At 44.2% G+C, this 18,484-nt stretch overlaps 1 protein-coding gene across 6 annotated transcripts in view; it reads left to right on the top strand.

Annotated features, from left to right (window-relative positions):
• Nucleotides 1-18,484, top strand: part of GAS7 (growth arrest specific 7) — a 110,723-nt gene that overhangs the window by 33,556 nt on the left and 58,683 nt on the right. Inside the window, exons 1-2 of one of the 6 annotated variants that reach the window (XM_032199460.1) lie at nucleotides 9,971-10,091; nucleotides 14,830-14,953. The exons of 1 other annotated variant lie outside the window; for it this stretch is intronic. In XM_032199460.1, coding sequence (XP_032055351.1) covers nucleotides 10,059-10,091; nucleotides 14,830-14,953 — 157 coding nt within the window. In that variant the 5' untranslated portion in view covers nucleotides 9,971-10,058. Of the gene's footprint in view, nucleotides 1-8,183; nucleotides 8,306-9,970; nucleotides 10,092-14,829; nucleotides 14,954-18,484 lie in introns of those variants that run through there. 4 more of the 6 variants (XM_032199459.1, XM_032199458.1, XM_032199463.1 and 1 more) reach the window with 4 other exon arrangements.

The following is an 18,484-nucleotide window of genomic DNA, read 5'->3' as shown; positions in this document are numbered from 1 at the left end:
CCTCTGTAACCCCAAAGACAGTACACAATTATAGGTTTGGTGAATCAATGTATACTGTCTTAATTTCAGTCAGCCGATTATAAGTGGATCGGTTAGTTATTCGGCAACCAATTTGTATTGTCTGTCCAGACATGGCTTGAAGTTCAGCCATTCTTAGAGAATCATTCCAACTCCATTCATCTTTTGAAAATATTTTGTTTCCATGTAAAACTAAAGTAGAGAGATTTAGGTCCTTTCTGTTTTGAGATGTTCCAATGACTGTGCTATACTGTGACAATACATGGTTAGATGCCATGGTGAAACACCTCAGCTCCATGCACAGCCACAGTAGTTAAGTTTCCTTTAAGGTCTGTAATTGCATCAAGGTCAGGGTAAAGCATGGCATTATTAATCCAAACTGTTCATTCGTCATCTTCCAGCTGTCCATATACAGTTTGCTCAGGGTTCCTGTGAACACAAAAGAAAATAAAATATGCTCGGTTGTATTCAACCGGCAGGGTTAGAAAGAGGGTGAAATAGCAATCTTTGATTTCCCATGCATAGAAATATTTGGGAGTAGTTAGCACTATTACTACTGTTAGATACACAGAGGGCTTTCACTATCTCTGCCATGTTTGGAACTGCGGCAGTCAAAGGTATAGTGTTAGCATTCAACTGTCTGTAATCCATTGTAAAATGCCATTGCCTGGTTGGTTCCTTTACTGGCCACACTGGTGAATTATAAGGTGAATGGGTCCTTTTAATAATGCCTCTTTTTTCCAATTCTGTTACCACCCCGTCAATCCCCGTAAATACTGCTGCTGACAACAGATATTGCCGATCATTAATGATTTTAGCAGGGGATAAGGGTATGGATGTTTGTAACAGGCTCAGTCTCATGGTGCCTGAATCCCTTTGATGTGTCGCGAAACTCCACACAGTTCCATCAGGGAGTTTCCACATACGACCATGCAGTATGTCAAATCCTAAAATATTAGTATATGCAGCACCAACTAATACTTCTATTCTGGTTAATTTTTGTTCCTCTGGCAACCAGAGTGAAATTTTTGCAGTGGGGCATTGTTTTTCCACACCATTGATTCCCGTGAATTTAACCCTGCGTTGACCAGGTGTTATGCTCAGGGTTTGTGCTGTCTCATGTGTAATTACTGACATTTGGGTCCTGGTATCAATAAGAAAATTTACCAATATTTTTGGGGGTTCAACAGGAATGGCAATTATAGGGTCAGAGTGTTCATTAGAGAGCCATTGAATTGCTAATACCCGCTGAGCAGGGTGGCTCACTGCCCTCCCCGGGGACAAGAGTTTTTTTTTTGCCGACACCACAACTCACTCTGTTCCCTATTAGGTTTGAACCTCTCTTTGAATTTGGGGTATCTGGGATTTTTAGTGTGGATTTGGCAGACTCGCCGAGAGTGGTATTGGGATTTAATGCTGGATGAATTAATCCAGCCTATTTGGCATCCGTATTTATCTATGTCTTGTACCAATTCACTCCAGGTGGGAATAGGGGAGTTAGGATTTCGCCTACAACCACTATCATCATCCCTACAAGCAGCTAGTATGTGATCTTGGGTGTTTTCTACAAACATCTTAAGACAATCAGGGAGTCCACGGATGAGAGGGGTTAATTGAACCGGGTCAATAGGAGCTAACATTGGGGAATTCCTTAATTTATCTCTTTCATATATTGCCTGAATGCAGGCTGCTTTCTGTACTGCTACAGCCAAGTCAGCTCCTGGTGTGGTGGTTAAAAATACTCCAGGTCTCCAAAAGCCTCCTACTTCTTCCTTACACAACATCATTCGATCTCCTCCTTTAAGAGAAACTCGACACACATACTCAACTTCTGATTCCCCTGACCGCCTTGAGAACTTCTCCTGTATTTTAACCAACTCTGCTGGTGACAACAGAATCGTTTGCACAGTAGTACGGATTTCATCATTATCATCAACAGTAGTCTCAGTCTTAACCAAAGGTCTCAAGGAAATCGATTGAGGTTCAGAATCAGAAATCTCTTCAACACCATCATCACTGTCAGACCAGAAATCACTGTCCCAGCTTTCAGGTTCTGCACTATGCAGCACTCCACGAATCTGCTTGACCGGAGCGCAAGGCTGTACTTTATTTAACAGATGACTAACCCTCTCCAGCAATTGTTTAAGATGATTATTTTCACTCACAAGTTTATCATTTTCAGTCACAAGTTTGTCATTCTCAATGGAAAGTTTATTATTTTCATCCAAAAGTTTATCCACTCTGATTCCTAATGTTTTTCCCGTCTCCCTTTCAAAGGCCAATGATGACTTCAACACCTCATTCCCTGATTTCAAAGCTGTATGTTCCGCATCAGAGATCAGTTTGGGAGCAGGAGTTTCCTTAGCTTTTTGCCGAGCACAAGACAAACAGGCTCCTAACACAGCACAAATTGCACCTTTACCCTTTCTTTGACCAATCTTTCGTGAAGCCTGACAATGCTCAATGCACTCTACCACTTTCTCCTCATCTTTCCAAAACTTTTGGGAAAACTCCTTCCCTGCCTGGGAAGGGGCACATTTGTATTTTTGCAGACGTTTATCCATAGCAATCCTGCCGACTACGCCAATTTTACTGTCGCGTTAAGGGGTGTAGCTGATTAACCGTTACGGGCCCGGTCAGATTCAGGTTACTGAACCAGTCGGACATTCACCAAAAACACATTAACCGCCTGGGGGTCCAGTCAGACATTCACCAAAAACGCATTAACGGCCTGGGGGTCCGTTCAGACATTCACCAAAAACGCATTAACCATCTGGGGGTCCGCTCGGACATTCACCAAAAATGCATTAACCGCCTGGGGGTCTGGTTAGATTCAGAACACTGAACTATCACGGATAACCACCCTCACCCTCGTTGCACTCAATGAGAGTTATCACAATGCAATCAAGTATGGTTTATTACAGCAACAGATAATCAGGTTCTTTTGGATTGCCGGCGATAGTGACTGTCTGCAAAAGCAAGTTAGTATGCATAAAATACACAGGTGTTATAGGTGTTATAGGTGTTATAGATGTTACAGGTGTTATAGATGTTATAGATGTTATAGATGTTACAGATGTTATAGATGTTACAGGTGTTATAGATGTTACAGGTGCGCAGCCTAGAAATAAACGCGTTAAAAGGATCAAAGACTCTATAGAGATTTATAAGCAAGTATTCAGATCTCACCCAAAGGCGTCCCAATGGGGGGGGAAGAGAGGCTCAGCCCGTCGACTGATCCCAGGAGTCAGGAGGTCCTAAGGATGTTGTCCTCGGGATGGTATCTCCCCTGACGGTGGTATCTTCCCCTAACATCCCCTTTCTCTTGGGCCAATTTATATTATTTTCTATCTTTTAGGTGGAGCTTGAGTGGCTCTAGTCAAGCATATCTTAGTTATGATTGGTGTAAAGTTTTCCCGTCTCCGTTTAAAGTAATAGGCTCCGAGGAATTCAGAGCGCATGCTCAGTGAGGGGTGGTCGCACCTTGGAGGCGGGTAGCTTTTGGGATGGAGGTGTGTTTTGGTATTATAATGATATTATAATGAGCAAAAAGTACACTAGGGTACAGCATTTGTCAAAACATGACAGGTCTTTGGCTTAGGGTGGCAAAAAGTGCAGCTGTGTGCACAAGAACAATCGAGGCCCCATCTGATTACAGAGCCTAGCCGTGGTGTCTCCACTCCACTCTACGCTCCGTGCTGTTCCTTAGAGCTAGCACACCAAGTTTCCCCAGCGCGATAGCATCTAAGGCTGGGAGCCTAGGGAACGCTCAGATAAAGCAGTTATGCCCTACCCTGAAAGCCTCTTCAATGCTGTACCTTTTCCTTAAAAATGTGAATGTTAGTTTTATTTTCCTAGTTACTTCAGGCATTTACACCACACTCATGTCAAAGTTTGTAAGCCAATTGTATGTGGGAGCATGTAGAGCTTTGGCATAGAGATGCGACCCTGTCAGCTACCATCAGCTCTGTATCTCTTGAGAGATCAGCTTTGTCCCAGCTGGATACATCCTCTTATTTTGACAGCATGGTGGGAAGACATCATGGCTTAATTTCCTAATAACAGAAAGGTAGCAATACAGAGCGCTCAATATGCTGCATGTTGGTGACCCAAGCTTCCTGTGTACTAACATATAAGCTGTTTACAGACCTCCATAGTCCGTATTAGCTCTGATAGCTAGCAAATTAGATGCCAGGTATTAACTCTGAACAGCAAAAAACAATAAAACAGCAAACAAAAACAAACAAACAAACAAAAACAATAAAACAGCAAATAAAAACAGCAAAAAAAACAATGGGTTTATGAAAGGCAGGTCCTGCTTGATGAACCTGATCTCCTTCTGTGACAAAGTGACGCGCTGGGTGGACGAGGGAAAGGCTGTGGATGTGGTCTACCCTGACTTCAGCAAGGCTTTTGACACCGTCTCCCACAGCATTCTCCTCAAGAAAATGGCTGCTCTTAGCTTGGACTGGCGCACGCTTCGTTGGGTTAGAAACTGGCTGGATAGCTGGGCCCAAAGAGTCGTGGTAAATGGAGTCAAGTCCAGTTGGAGGCCAGTCACTAGTGGTGTCCCCCAGGGCTCAGTGCTGGGGCCAGTCCTCTTTAATATCTTCATCGATGATCTGGACGAGGGCATTGAGTGCACCCTCAGTAAGTTTGCAGATGACACCAAGTTATGCGCGTGTTGATCTGCTTGAGGGTAGGAAGGCTCTGCAGGAGGATCTGGATAGGCTGCACCGATGGGCTGAGGTCAACTGCATGAAGTTCAACAAGGCCAAGTGCCGGGTCCTGCACCTGGGGCACAATAACCCCAAGCAGAGCTACAGGCTGGGAGATGAGTGGTTGGAGAGCTGCCTGGCAGAGAAGGACCTGGGAGTGATGGTTGATGGTCAGCTGAATATGAGCCAGCAGTGTGCTCAGATGGCCAAGGTGGCCAACAGCATCCTGGCTTGCATAAGAAACAGTGTGGCCAGCAGGGCTAGGGAGGTGATTGTCCCCCTGTACTCGGCTCTGGTGAGGCTGCACCTCAGTTTTGGGCCCCTCGCTACAAGAAGGACATCGAGGTACTTTAGCGGGTGCAGAGAAGGGCGACGAAGCTGGTGAGGGGCCTGGAGAACAAGTCCTACAAGGAGTGGCTGAGGGAGCTGGGGGACTTTCTGCCCCCTTGTGTGTGTGTAACTGAACCCTTTATCACAACAGTCTGCCTGGTAGACACCTTGGCCATTTATGTGTTCAGCCTCCCCAGGCCACACCACCCAGGATTGCCAACTCTTGCCGCTGCCTGTGGTGACCACCTGCAGCTTCTTTCCCATCCTGCTTCATTGTGGCCATCACCTTCTCATGCACAGCTCAGCTTGATAACACTAACCAGAAGGAAGAGCTCAAAGAGAACGGGACATATTTGTCCATTAAATGAATTTTCATCCATTAGCACAAGAAAGAAAAACAGTAGACCATTTATTTTCCTAGGGGTGATTTTTGAGCTCACTGTGGGTATATTCATTATAGCTGTAGGAATACATGAACAACTGTAGCTGTGGTTACAATGCTTTGGACAGGCTTTTTCATTCAATGTAGATACCATTCCTCTCTGGCTATTCAGTGCCTGCCATGAGGGTGATACTTCATTTCCCCTTTCTTGGTTGCTAATTCAGTACCAGGACTCCACAACTTTGTCAAATAGTGCTAAATACTGTCACAGAGTGGTGCTCACAGTGGCTGTGAGCACACTGAGAAGGAAGCATAGGAAAGTGATGAACTTGCTTGGGAGTGTGCTGATAGCTCAGGCAGAGCAGCCAGCATCCAGGCTGTCATCCTCTGCAAACTGTGCTCAACCCCCTGCCACACCTGCTGTTCTCCAGATCAGAAGCCATCACAAACCTTTTATACTCTTCTGTGCTAGCTACCCTCCTTAAATCTGGGCTCCACTCCCATGCTCTTTTCCCACACTGAATCTCCCCCATGCCCCATCTTTCTTATCCTTCCTACTTCTTACACCTACTGAGGGAGGTTCAGGTTGGAAATTAGGAGAAATTTCTTCTCAGAAAGGGTAGTCAAGCATTGGAACAGGTTGCCCAAGGAGGTGGTGGAGTCACTGTCCCTGGGAGTGTTTAAGGAATGGTTGGATTTGGTACTTGGGGATGTGGTTTAATGGGTGACATTGGTGGTAGGGGAATGGTTGGACCAGATGATCTTGGATGTCTTTTCCAACCTTAATAATTCTAATCTTAATGATACCCAGCTTCATTCTCTTCAGCCAGCAAATTTGTAGTTGTTGCCAAGTACCTTCTTGAACTGCTGCTTTGCAGGGGAGTAACCCCTGTGTGCAGCAGGATCTGGACCAGACTTGGTGCCATGGGTCTCATGAGACAGGCTCAGCTTCAGCTCACTGCTGTGGCTTCTTCTGGTTTGGCCTCTTATGTGACTTTGTGCACCAGATGCACGTTAAGGAAGGGAGAGGACTGAGCTGCACTGGAGTGACTTGGCTTGATCAACTCTGGCTTGACAGCCCCTGTTTTGAAGGTGTCGAGGAGGGGTTCATGGACCATAGCATTTCATTTCCCACCTGTTTTGGTCTCTCACATAGCTCCAAGCCACAAAACATCATGCAGCCTATGTGCCCAGGCCATGTATCCTTCAGAAACAGCTTGCTTTTCTCAAGTGTAGGGTGCTGGTAGAGGTGAGTATGCCAGTCCCAGAAAACAAATTGCCTGCAAGCACAGTACTCTTCAGTGGATCTTAGCTTAAAACAGAGTTCTCGGCACAACTGTACCACATCCAGGGCGCTGGGTGGGAGAGGAGAGGAATTCTGGCAGCTGTGCGTCCAGCTGGGAAAGCAAGCCTACAGTGAGGAAGATAGTGCTGGACTTGAGCCAAATGGGAAATGGGTATGCAGAGCTTTAGGAGAGTTCACCCCAGAGCGGAAAGCTGTCCACAGGAACTCACTCCATGGTCCTCCAGTGGAGTTGTCACAGCTGTATGGGGTTGGTGGGAAGGTGATGGAGAGCTCATCTGAGGAAACAGCAGCTGCACAGAGATGCTGATGTTATTTAGGAGGACAAGGGATGAAGAAGAGTTTAGGGTGACATGGAGGAGAGTTATCAGGGCAAGGGATTTTTTTGAGAAGAGAAAAATGAAAGCTGTCGTGTTAAGACTGGCATGTGGGATGTGTGCATGGCTCCAATCTGCTGACACAAGAAACACTGAGATGCCTTAGCACTTGGTACAGTCAAAAGGACTTTTTCTCTTCAAAAGTGGGCGGTGTTACAGAAGGTGACCAAGGATGAGGCATGGTACCCAAAGAAGAAGACCATCAGCTGGGCTGCAGGGATGGGGGAGGAGGGGGGAGGGGAGGCAATGGCCATGTCTGCATTGCAGTCTCTCTTGAGTTTCTGCTGCAGAAACAGTGTCTGCAGGACCACCCAGGGAGGGCAACTTATCCCCAGTAGCCCTTGCTGTTAGATTCAGCTGAACTAGGAGTTGTGTTGGTTGCCATAACAACTGGGAGAGCTCATATGACCCCTTCCACTTTCTAAATATAAATCTGTTTCACACAATGTACGTGACACCATGGAAACCAAATGTTGAGCAAGAAAGATTGCATAAAAATGAGCAAAACATGGGATGACTCAACACACTAGAGAGAGAGATTGTGGGTAATGCTGGAGGGATTCAGAGGTGCACCGGGTAGTTTCCTTTACCGGGGCATAAGTTAGTGTCTCTGTGCCTGTGCCAAGCCTGAGGAGGCTGTATGGGGTAATTCCTGTGCTGGGATCTTCATGTCAAACTCAGGATAGATACGGATCTCAATGTAAGCATTGCTGCTGCTGAGTGTTTTCTGTGGACTTCTCACACTAGCAGTCCTGTTTACAGCATCAGTTGCCTTCACACACAGACCCTAGCTCTTTGGCTTCACCATATCAACCTTATTTCTGCTTCATGCCCTCGAGTAGACACATACGTTTGCCAAGTTTGGTATTTATGTAAACTGCAGTTAGACAGAAATATCAGCTCACTAATGTCATTACAGGGCAAGCTTTTCCCCCCAGAGGACAGGGGACTGTTGTGATGCAGGCTTATGCTGTGGCAGCTTTTCTCTGCTGTGTACCTGCATTGCTTCTTGCAGTTTCCACTGCATATTTTTTTTTGTCTATTTCTGTTACAAGTGATCCTCCAACACCAGGCAGGACATTGCAGAGGGACTGCGTAACAAGGCTTTGGAGCTTTTCTTTGTACTTTGACACTACAGCAGAAGTGCAGTGTGACTCCAAGCAAGTGGTGACAGCAGGTAACACTGCATTTAATTCTTACCTTTCTCAAAGCTAGAGTCATCCTCTTGATTTGCTCAGAGGCTGGGTGCTCTGTTGTAATAAGACCATAAAATCATAGACTAATTTAAATTGAAAGGAACTTTTGGAGGCCTTTGGTCTAGCCCTTTTGGAGGTCTTTGATCAGATTGCTCAGGGCCTGCATTTGTGGTTTTGGCATTGTTTTGTCTTACCTTGGGTTGTGTGTTTGGGAGAACCACTGGGCTGTACTCTGCCATAGTGCAAACACATCTCCAGAGAACTCAGGCTTTTAAGTGCACAGATGTTTCCTCCCTTGGATCCGTCTTTGAAGGGGAAAGGGGATTTCCTGCAGTTTGAAAATGGGAAGTGATTTTCCTCTGTTGAGCAAGGCTGAACTCAGGGGGTCACTCAGCATAGGATGGACTAATGTGGGGAGGGTCCTTCATTCTCTGTTTCCTCTCTTAGCTGCATAAAACCCTTCTTCATTTTCTTCTTCTCCACTGCTTGGAGTGGATCACATTGCCACATGGTCTGCAAAGGAACAGGGTGAGTTGCGCTGCTGCTAACTTGATCAAGAAGAGAAAGAAAAGTGAAACAAAGCAATCAGAAAGTCAGAAGAGTTAGGCAGAGGAGGCATTGCCACTGCCAGTGTATCATTGCCTCCCTGCTGGACCTGCATGCCCTCTTCTGAGTTGGCTGATCTAAACAGCAAGTAGACAGGGCTTCCACGTGCAGCCCATGACTGGTGGTCATTTTTGTGTAGAGCCTCTGGGATGTCTAACCCACTTCTCATTCTCTTCAGGAATGCTTCTAAGCAATATGTGTGTAACAGCAGAGAAAGCCATAAAACAGTGTGTTTCATGGTCAAGACTGCAGCTTCTGAGTAGGTTGTGATGCTCTGGGGTGGCTGCCCTGACATCCCTAATCCAATGCCTGTGAATGCTGGTGGAATGGGTAGTGGACAGATTCATGTGCTGTGCCTTAAAAAGCACATCCTTCTGCCTCTTTGTCAGTGCTGTAGTCCTGGGTTAGGTGGGTTGACCCAATAGATCTGCTCTTATTTCTTATGTTCACCTTTGCTAGCTCTATGGTACATGCTTTGGTGCTGAATAGCTCCAGTGCCCACTCTGCTTTGGGCTTCCTTTTGTATTTGCTGCAAATTTCTAGTTCCTCTTTGTTGTGCATACATCAGAAGACTCCTGTCCCTGTGCTTCTGCAGACAACAAATGAAAACCATTGCTTCCATTGTTTGTCATGAGGCCTAGGCAGATGGCTCTTGTCTACCATTGCATGTATCCCTGCTGTATGGACTTCTGATTCTAGAAAATCTTGTAGGAGGGAAGTGCTTGTGTTCTTGATTTGTAATGTTTTGAGAGATACTGGATCTCTTTTCTAGGCTCCAAATACAGATGCAGAAAGATTTTACTGGGTTCACACACTCCCCTCTCTACTCACATTGTTCACTTTTCCTGTTTCCTCTATGGTGTGTTGCAGACATCCTTTTCAGGTCCAAATCTGGCTGTTCACCACCATGTAGAGTCTGGTGACACTCCCAGAAATGACACTGAGGGGAGTGGCCTAAGTGTTTCTCTTAGCTCAAATGCATTGTGGGAGTTGCAAGATTTGAAAGCCAAAAGGGATTGCTGGTCCACTCAGCTGGAGCTTCTGCACAGCCACCTCAAGGGGATTCAGGGTTCCATCTTTTTTCTCTGATTGGAATAGAGCAGATCTAGAAAGAAGCACTTAATCTTGATGGAGGAACTACAAGAAGTGAACAGCCTCCCGGTAAGCCATTCCTGTTGACAAATATCGTCATGACTGAAAGATTCTTTTCAATCTGAGCCTGTCTATTTTCAAGTTCCAGTAATTATCAGCAGTTCTGTCTTTGTTTGCAGGTTCATAATGCTCTCTGCTAAAAATGAAACCTCTTCTCTGTGTAGATTGTCCTCTATTGTGACTTACAGTTCTCTTAAACTACCATGGCAATAATTCTCCTAAAAATAGTAACAAGAGATCAAAGTAATAGCACAGTCCTGCCAAGCTGTTCAAGGAAGAGGCAGGCAAGCAGATGTGCCTCTCTTCTTGTGATATGTGGAAAGGGCACAGGGTGTGTTCTGGTATAAGCTGGGCTTGGGGAGGTTTGAAGTGTGTCTGTGCTGTGCATTGCCAGCTTTGAAGCTGGGCTCTTGAATGCTATCTGCTGGTTACCTCCTGTTTCTGTGCTGCCTTGTGGCCTTGCCTGTCTGGTCTCCTCGGACTGGAGCAGGATTGCCTCTCATTACATACAGGTTAGTCTGAACTCCTCCCATGTGCATGTGTAAATATGGTCCAAATTTAGCTGTGCTGATGCTGGAAAAGGCAATGCAGAGGGTCTGGATAGGACAGGATTGTGTCTGCCAAGCAAAACAGAGTGAGAAACTCTACTGTGACACTGATCTCTTTTGGCAGAGCAGGGACAGTGTGGTGCCCCCATGGCCTCCACAGCACTCTTATTTCTAAAAGGAGTGTGCCAAAACTATAAACTGTTATGCATTTTATAGCCCAGCCCCATGTGCCACAGCCCCACACAATGTATCCCAGATCTCTCCTAGAATGTAGGGTGGTGAGGAGTAGAGGATGAAACTGAGTTTTGTTTCTTCATTCCTTCCTTGTGCTACTTTCAGTTCCTTTTTACTCCATAGAGTATCACATTGGAGCAGAACCACCACAGGAGGGGGATTGTGTGCAGGAGAGGACTGCACCAGGAGGAGTTAGGGACTCTAATACAGAAATGGTCCATGTATCCAGAGATTTTTCTGCAGTCCCTATGGTGGGGTAGAATACTGCACAATAGTGAGGTACTGTTTGGAATCATATTGCTCCCTAAAACAAATGAGAGAGATACACATATCCGTACTTCAGATGCATCCAAGCAGACCAGTGTTCCATTGTTTACTAGAACTGCTGCATTTGGCAGTGCTGGAGTTTTCCTAATATTCAGTCCACTTGACCATCATTCACAGGGACTATTGTGCCCTCAGCACTTAAGCATTTGCAGAATCAGAAGCAATGGTAGACACAGTAATTCCAAAATAGTAACTGTAAAACATAATGCTTGTGTGCTTTTTTGGTATAACTTTATCTTCTAGGCCAGAGATCTGTACAGTGAATCTAAGGGTCCCAAACTGCTGTCAAATTCTTTAGGAGATGGTATACTCCTACACTGTGGAATTTCTATTTTATTCAGTATGCTTTTTTAAACAACAATGGGGGTCATTAATCTTGTGATGGAGAGAGTTCAGGAGCTGCCCCTGGAGCATTACTCTGTGCTGTCCCTTGGAATGTGTTGGGTGAGAGAGGTTTTGTGGTTCAAAAAAATAGTCAGGAACTATCTTTCTTTCCATTTTCTTTGACCTTCCCTGCATATGTTTATTGACCTTGAACCTCTGAATGTCCTTCAGTCCCGACTTTCTTACCAAACCTACCCATGCTTTCAATAAGGACTGTGCAAGGTAAGGTGCAAGTACAGCCCCTCAGGAGGTAGTCCTGGAGACAGAAATCAGCCAGACGTCTTCTTAGACATTAATACAGTTACTACACTGGTAAGACACGCTCTTTCCGAGAGTCCTTTTTAATTCCCAATGTTTCCGTTAGATAAGGCTGTGCAAAGGGGTGTCTGAGAGAGACATGAGATGAAAAAGCTCCTCTATATGGCGGGAAAGAGCACACAAACTGAGAAGGACCAAAAGTCAGCTTTCACAAAAATACTTCTGTTTGTAAGATTTCTGTGAGAAGAGTATGTGGTTGGTGCAGCCACTAGTCTGCATCACCTGCGTGAGCAGTGGGATGCTTCCAGAGACATTGTGCCTGGGGAACCTGCAATGAATTATTTTGTCTTGATGGAGAATTAAATCAAATGAAAGATGTTACTGGACATTGAGTCCATACTGCGGGTGCCGTAGCTGTGTGAGCAAGTTGTTTTGGTGGTGCCAGTAAGGTGGCTGTAATGAACTGGAAATAAGTATGTGTTCATTGGAATTGTTAGAAGTCTCATTCCTTAGTGAAAAAGACAATTCTGTTAGCACCCACCATGTTGGAGAAGAACTCAAGATAACTCAGAGATAAAACAGGCATACCAATTTTTCTGTTATATCCATGAACTTTAGTGTTTTCATTAATAGGATTTAGAGCTTTCATAGAAAGCTTTACCAAACACTGAAGTGTTTCCATGGGATGTATGGAGGGATCCAGTCCCTGTGGTCGCAGAAGAATAGGCATGCCTGTGCTAGTTTCATTACGATGGGAATTTCATTTAGTACATTTCTAGGCAATAGTATAACAACAATAAGAACATGTGCCTTTGGATTGGCTAATGTGTGAGAGGTTTTTCCCTTGCATCCTAAGCTGCGATCAGCAAAAACTAAATATCAAACAGCAAACAAGGAACTATCAAATAGCAACATAAGCTGTGAAAGCTTCTGCTTTCTCACATATAAAGCAAGGTGATAACAGATACAGATACAGAGATGTAAGTTGATTTAATTGAACCTCAGAGAACAGAAGAGCAGGAGATAGGATTAGATGCAAAGATCTTACTGATTACCACTGTGCTAGCCATAGGTATGCAAAATAGACATGTGAGTCATACACCTTATAGAGTCCCTTAGTATCTGCCTAGCTAACTTATCAAATTCATGTTGGGTCAGCTGAGTCTCCCAGGCTGTATCTCTGCTTAGGAGAGGAGCTAAAATCTGAATCAGCATAGGCACAATCTGTGCTGCAGTGTGGAGGTAGTGGTTATCTTGCACTGGACTTGGGTCCATACAGCTGCCTTGCAGCCTGTGACCTGCCTGTGCAAGAATGCCTGATGAGGCATAAACGGAAAATCATTCTTTAGTTCGCTGCTCCTTCAGAGCCATTGTAATCAGTTTTCTCAAACTGAAAAGAAACAGGAAATAGATATTTGGCTCCAAAACCATTAAAAGTCCTGTTTATTCTGGGTTGGAGCAGATTTGGAATTTCACTCAGAAAATGAATTTGTAGAAGGACATAGCATGTTTTTTGTTTTGTTTGTTTGTTTGTTTGATAGTAATATTAATATGTCTGTCAATGTTTAAATGTTGTGTGCAGATGCTGAAGGTCTGCCTGCCCTCTGGATGTGGCGGCTTGTGTGAGTTTAGTGCAGTCATTTGTGACCATTCCTCCACAATATCAGAAGGCATATCCTGGAAGGAGATTTGCCTCCGTGGAATAAATGATTGCATTTCACACATTTTTCCTTGCTTTCTTATATTTCTTCCTTTGAGGGCAATGCAAATAAACAAACAAACAAAATCAGTATATGCCTGGTTTGCCTTAAAGATTAGGGAAAGACAGAGTGAAGCTCTCTACATATGAGCCAGAAGGAAGCTGTTGGGTTCATAGCTGCAGCCCTACGAGGCTGCAGCTGGCAGTCTTTGACCATGTATCTTATTTTCCCAGCTTGGCCTTAGTTAGTGTCCCTGGTTGAAAGGACCAGACAGGGCTTCAAGCCATCTTTGTGATGAAACCTTCATTGCTTTTTTCACAGCTGCTGTAACTCCCTAGCTTCCAAGGAACCACTGAAGCCGCTTGGAAGAAGTGATATCACCAGGTGATGCAATGTTGTGCAGTTACTTGCACTTCAGCTTCACCTCTTTCTTTTCCTTGCAGCCTGAACCCCAGCACACTGAGGCTTGGAACTTGAATTGGTGAAGAGATGTACAGCTGAGGTGGCACTTGAACCCTCATAGCAGTTCTGTTTGTGCCTGGAGAGCAGGTGACAGCATGATGCTTATCTCCTGCTGTTCCTAATGGTTTGGATCACTCATGGTGATCTGGATCCTAACAATCAGGATGATAGTCACTGGATGATGTGGATCCGGAGTACATCTGGATCAGTAATGTATGCACTGATAATTACATCCATTATCGGTATATAATCATCATATTGATAAATGTACTTCAGCATGTTGTTCTTATAGGCAACAGGCATCTGTGCAGTGTTTCATCTTCACAATGTCTGAAGGTGATGATGCCCCTATAAATTAAATTGGGACAGCACCTTTATGACCAGCACTTTGACCTGCCAGTATGTCTACACGAAATGAATGAGAGTGCCACATGCATGTCTTTCTTTCTCAGGCACTTGATTATTCTCTGCTTCAAGTTTTATTGTTTAATGAGAATGCTTCTCTTGGACAGGTCTGGGTGCTCATGGAACATCAAATACAGAGGGGTTTCATTTCTCTCCCAAAGCATGTTCTGTGTACCCAGTGCTCCAAGGGAAGATTTCTAGGATATAAATCATGTTCTGGATGAAACTAGGACAGATAAGGAGAGAAATGGACTGAAAGTCTTTGGGTGTTTTGCAGTCTCTAGAATGCTAAACCATATGATCTCTTTCCAGATGTGTGTCTGGTTAGACTTTAAATTATCTAGATATTGACTTAAAAGATCGTGTTTTTTCTTTTTCTGTTTTTCTTTTTTTTTTTTTTTTTTTTTTTTTTTTTTTTTTTGTCCTCAGCAGAAACCCAGAAAGGCAACTACTCAGCCAGGAGAAGATACCTTGAATGGCCATCTTCCCCCAGGCTGGCAGAGCTATATGTCTCCCCAGGGCCGCAGGTACTATGTGAACACCTTCACAAATGGTAAGTGGAGGCTCCAGTAGATGTGTCACTAGCAGCAGAGATCTGCTGCAGGAAGTTGTCTCTCAAGTTAATTTTGATGGCTAGCTACACCTAGTGAGTCAAAGAAATGAATATATGACCCTGCCACCATATGAAGGAAAATAATGTAACTAGATCTAGTGTTCTGGTCCTCTCTCATGTTAATTCTGACTATTATAAGATATCTGAAGCTTTTATAAAAGACAGGTAATGTAAAATAGAAACAACTCTGCCATAAATGATTCAGAATATAAAATACTGTAATGATTTAATTTTTATCACATTCTTTATTTCTTTTTCCTTCAGCTGCAGATATGTGTATCTATATATGTATATATATATGTAGAATAACAGAATATCACATGTCACCTTTAAAGTAAAACATAAATAGTTAATTGACAATTTGCTCAAGTCAGAGGCTTGGAGATAAAAGAAAAGGCTGTGCAATGGGATATCAAAGATAAACTTTTCAGTCTGTATTTCAGTCTTTAATTCACTGTCTTGCTAGTAGAGTAACAGACTTAACTCACAATCTTATAAACTGCTCAAGAACTGTTAGACTTGTACCACTTTTGGCTTACACTGTCTACCTGCTCTGGTCATGGGCTTTTAATAGCATTGCAAAACAGGGACTTGTGACCAGCAAAAACAGATTTCTGCAGCAGAAAGAATGACAGGGTAGGAGAGGACAGCAAGAGTTCGCTGTGTTCATAACATAGTCAAATCCATCAGGAATTACTATTGGTGTTCCTTTCTGACTCGCTGTGAGGGCAAGGAAGAGCCGTGGGCTGTCACAGTGAGCCTCATGGTCCATTTGGTGACTGATCTATTTAGCTGAAGAAGCCTTTGGCTTGCAAGTCTGCCAAGTCGTTATTTACCTTGGTTTTATGCACTGACATCTCACAGGACCCTGCAGAAGTCACATTACCATTAAACACTCCCTTCACCTTCACTTTGAAGCATGGTCTGCTTAGGTTCATTGACAACATCCCCTGCATGGCTGGGGAGATCAGTAGGAGTTAGATACCCCGTCCCCATTGCAATTCAGAGGTGGATAAGGTGGTGATTAAGCTCAGTCCTGAGCCAGCATGGCAATGGACCCTTACTCACATGCATTGGCCTGAGGTCGGAAAAAGCAGTAAGAAGCAGAGCCTGGTTTTCATGCAATAAACACTCTTGCCACAGTAGCCCTATCCCGGAAAAGGGGATGGCCTGAAATGTTTCCACATAATCTCAGACAGCTTTTTACTATCTTCACAAAAGTTACAGATGATATTGGAAGAGACAATAGCCACAGCCTGCTTCAGAAGTCAAGGGAAGGTTGGAAATCAAGTTTTCACTAAGAAGTTGTGGTTTAACCCAGCCAGCAGCTAAACACCACACAGCTGTTTGCTCACCCTCTCCCCTCCCTCTCTGGGATGGGGGAGAGAAATGGGAAAGTGAAGCCTGTGAGTTGAGATAAAGACAGTTTATTAAGACAGGAAAATAATAATAACAACAATAATAATAACAATAATGATGATAATAGTACTACTAATACTGTGTACAAAACAAGTGATGCACAATGCAATTGCTCACCACCTGCTGACCGATGCCCAGCCTAACCCCGAGCAGCCGGCAACCCCCACCCCAGCTAGCCACCCCTATATATTGTTTAGCATGACGTCAGATGGTATGGAATACCCCTTTGGCCAGTTTGGGTCAGCTGTCCTGGGTCTGTCCCTTCCGAGCTCTTGCTGCACCCCCCCAGCCTGCTCGCTGGCAGGACAGAGTGAGAAGCTGAAACGTCCTTGGCTTGGTGTAAGCACTGCTCTGCAACAATTAAAACATCGGTGTGCTATCAGCACTCTTCTCATCCTAATCCAAAACATAGCATTCTACCAGCTACTAGGAAGAAAATTAACTCTGTTCTAACTGAAACCAGGACAGAGGTCAGGGTAGCCCTGGGAGAAGCAGACCAAGGAGGTGGTAGAATCTTTGTCCTTTGATGTTTTTAGATGGCTAGATAAAGTTGCGGCTGACATTATCTGTTGTTGGCAGTGATACTGCTCAGAGTGAACAGCTGGGCTAGAGACTTCTTACTTCCAACCTGTCCTGCTATTTGCAAATTCCTGTCTCACCTACTGCAATGGGATTGCTAGGCAGCAAGGAATATGACTTTCAGAGTAACAGAATATAAGAGAGGATAGAAGGGTGTACATGCCCTATGGCGTGTACAGGGGCACTGTGACCCTTCCATCACTCCAGTTTAGCTGGTGTTCTTGGCCAGCTCAGTTCCTTTCAGTTTGCTCAGTTAGAATATGCTGCTGCCTGAAAGTTGTCTATCTGTGTGGATATTAATGTTTGCTAGTTTTGGCAGTTTTATGATTTTGCTTGGGAGGTTTTTTTTGCTTTAGCTAGGCTCTGTTGCGTTATCAGATTCACGCTGAAAGTGTCTGTGCTTCCTCAAGGTGAATTAGTTGCCAAGAAAGTGTCCTCTGTGGTGTCATTTAGGCCTCAGACAAAGCAGAAGATGGATGCAATCTCTAGAACTTCCTGTTGAAGTATGTGATGAAGTCTCATCCAGCCCTGGATTAAGCAGCTGTCAGTACAGTGTTTTGATTAATTTTGACTAATTGGCTCTGACCTTTGTCCCTCCAAAACTGGTAGTGCAGGACCATCCATAGGTCGTACAGTCTCATGTTGTATATGCACTTTCTTCCTTGACTGTGCTGCAGAGTTGGAGCTGCTGAGCCATGTAGTCAACACAAAGTCACATTTGGCTTGTGAGGCTTGTTTAACAGTGGGATTGTACCTTAACACTCAAGAAGTATTCTTTGGCTTTAAGCGAAAACATAAGTAAAAAACAATGTGCTATAAAACTGCAGTCCCCATCTTTGCTGTGTGGCACATCTGTATTGGCAGTTAATGTTTATAACAAGTTTCAAAGACTGGACATCTCACTGACTACACCTTCTCATTTGTCTTAACTGCTTATTTGTCCTGTAACTGCTGCAGCTGCTGCTGGCAGTATCCAGATAAAGACTGACAATATTTGTAATGGGGACATGGTGCCAGCATACATCTCTCTAACAGTTTCATGTACCTCCTTCCTGTTTTGCCTTCTTGGCATCATTGTTTCAGCAGTAGGATCTAGGTCTCTTTTCCATCAAGGTCTTTTCTTTTGTGTAGATGCACTCCTAAATTGGTCTCCCTTTATTGTAGCTATTACCAAATGATGAATGTATGCTGGAGTGTCTGAGAGAGACATCACTGTTAAGTTTCACAAGTACAGTAACTCAGAGGCCAGTAGTTATATTTCTAGGAAGTAGACATGTTCCTGGTTGGCTTTCAGTTTCATCCATATGGTTAAAGGTGCTTTTCTCACCATTACCAACAATGGCAGCAGATGCAAAACACTTGGCTAGTGAAGTTGTAACCATTTTTCAGATCTCCCAGGAACCAGTTCTCTTTTTATTAAGATGAACAATAAGAAAGTGTTTCAAGACCTCTTCAAAATTCTTCACAAATTAT

The sequence above is a fragment of the Aythya fuligula genome, chromosome 18 (assembly GCF_009819795.1).
Source record: "Aythya fuligula isolate bAytFul2 chromosome 18, bAytFul2.pri, whole genome shotgun sequence".
Taxonomy (NCBI): domain Eukaryota; kingdom Metazoa; phylum Chordata; class Aves; order Anseriformes; family Anatidae; genus Aythya; species Aythya fuligula.
The sequence above is the reverse complement of the archived record's forward strand: the minus strand, read 5'-3'. Positions and strand labels throughout refer to the sequence as shown.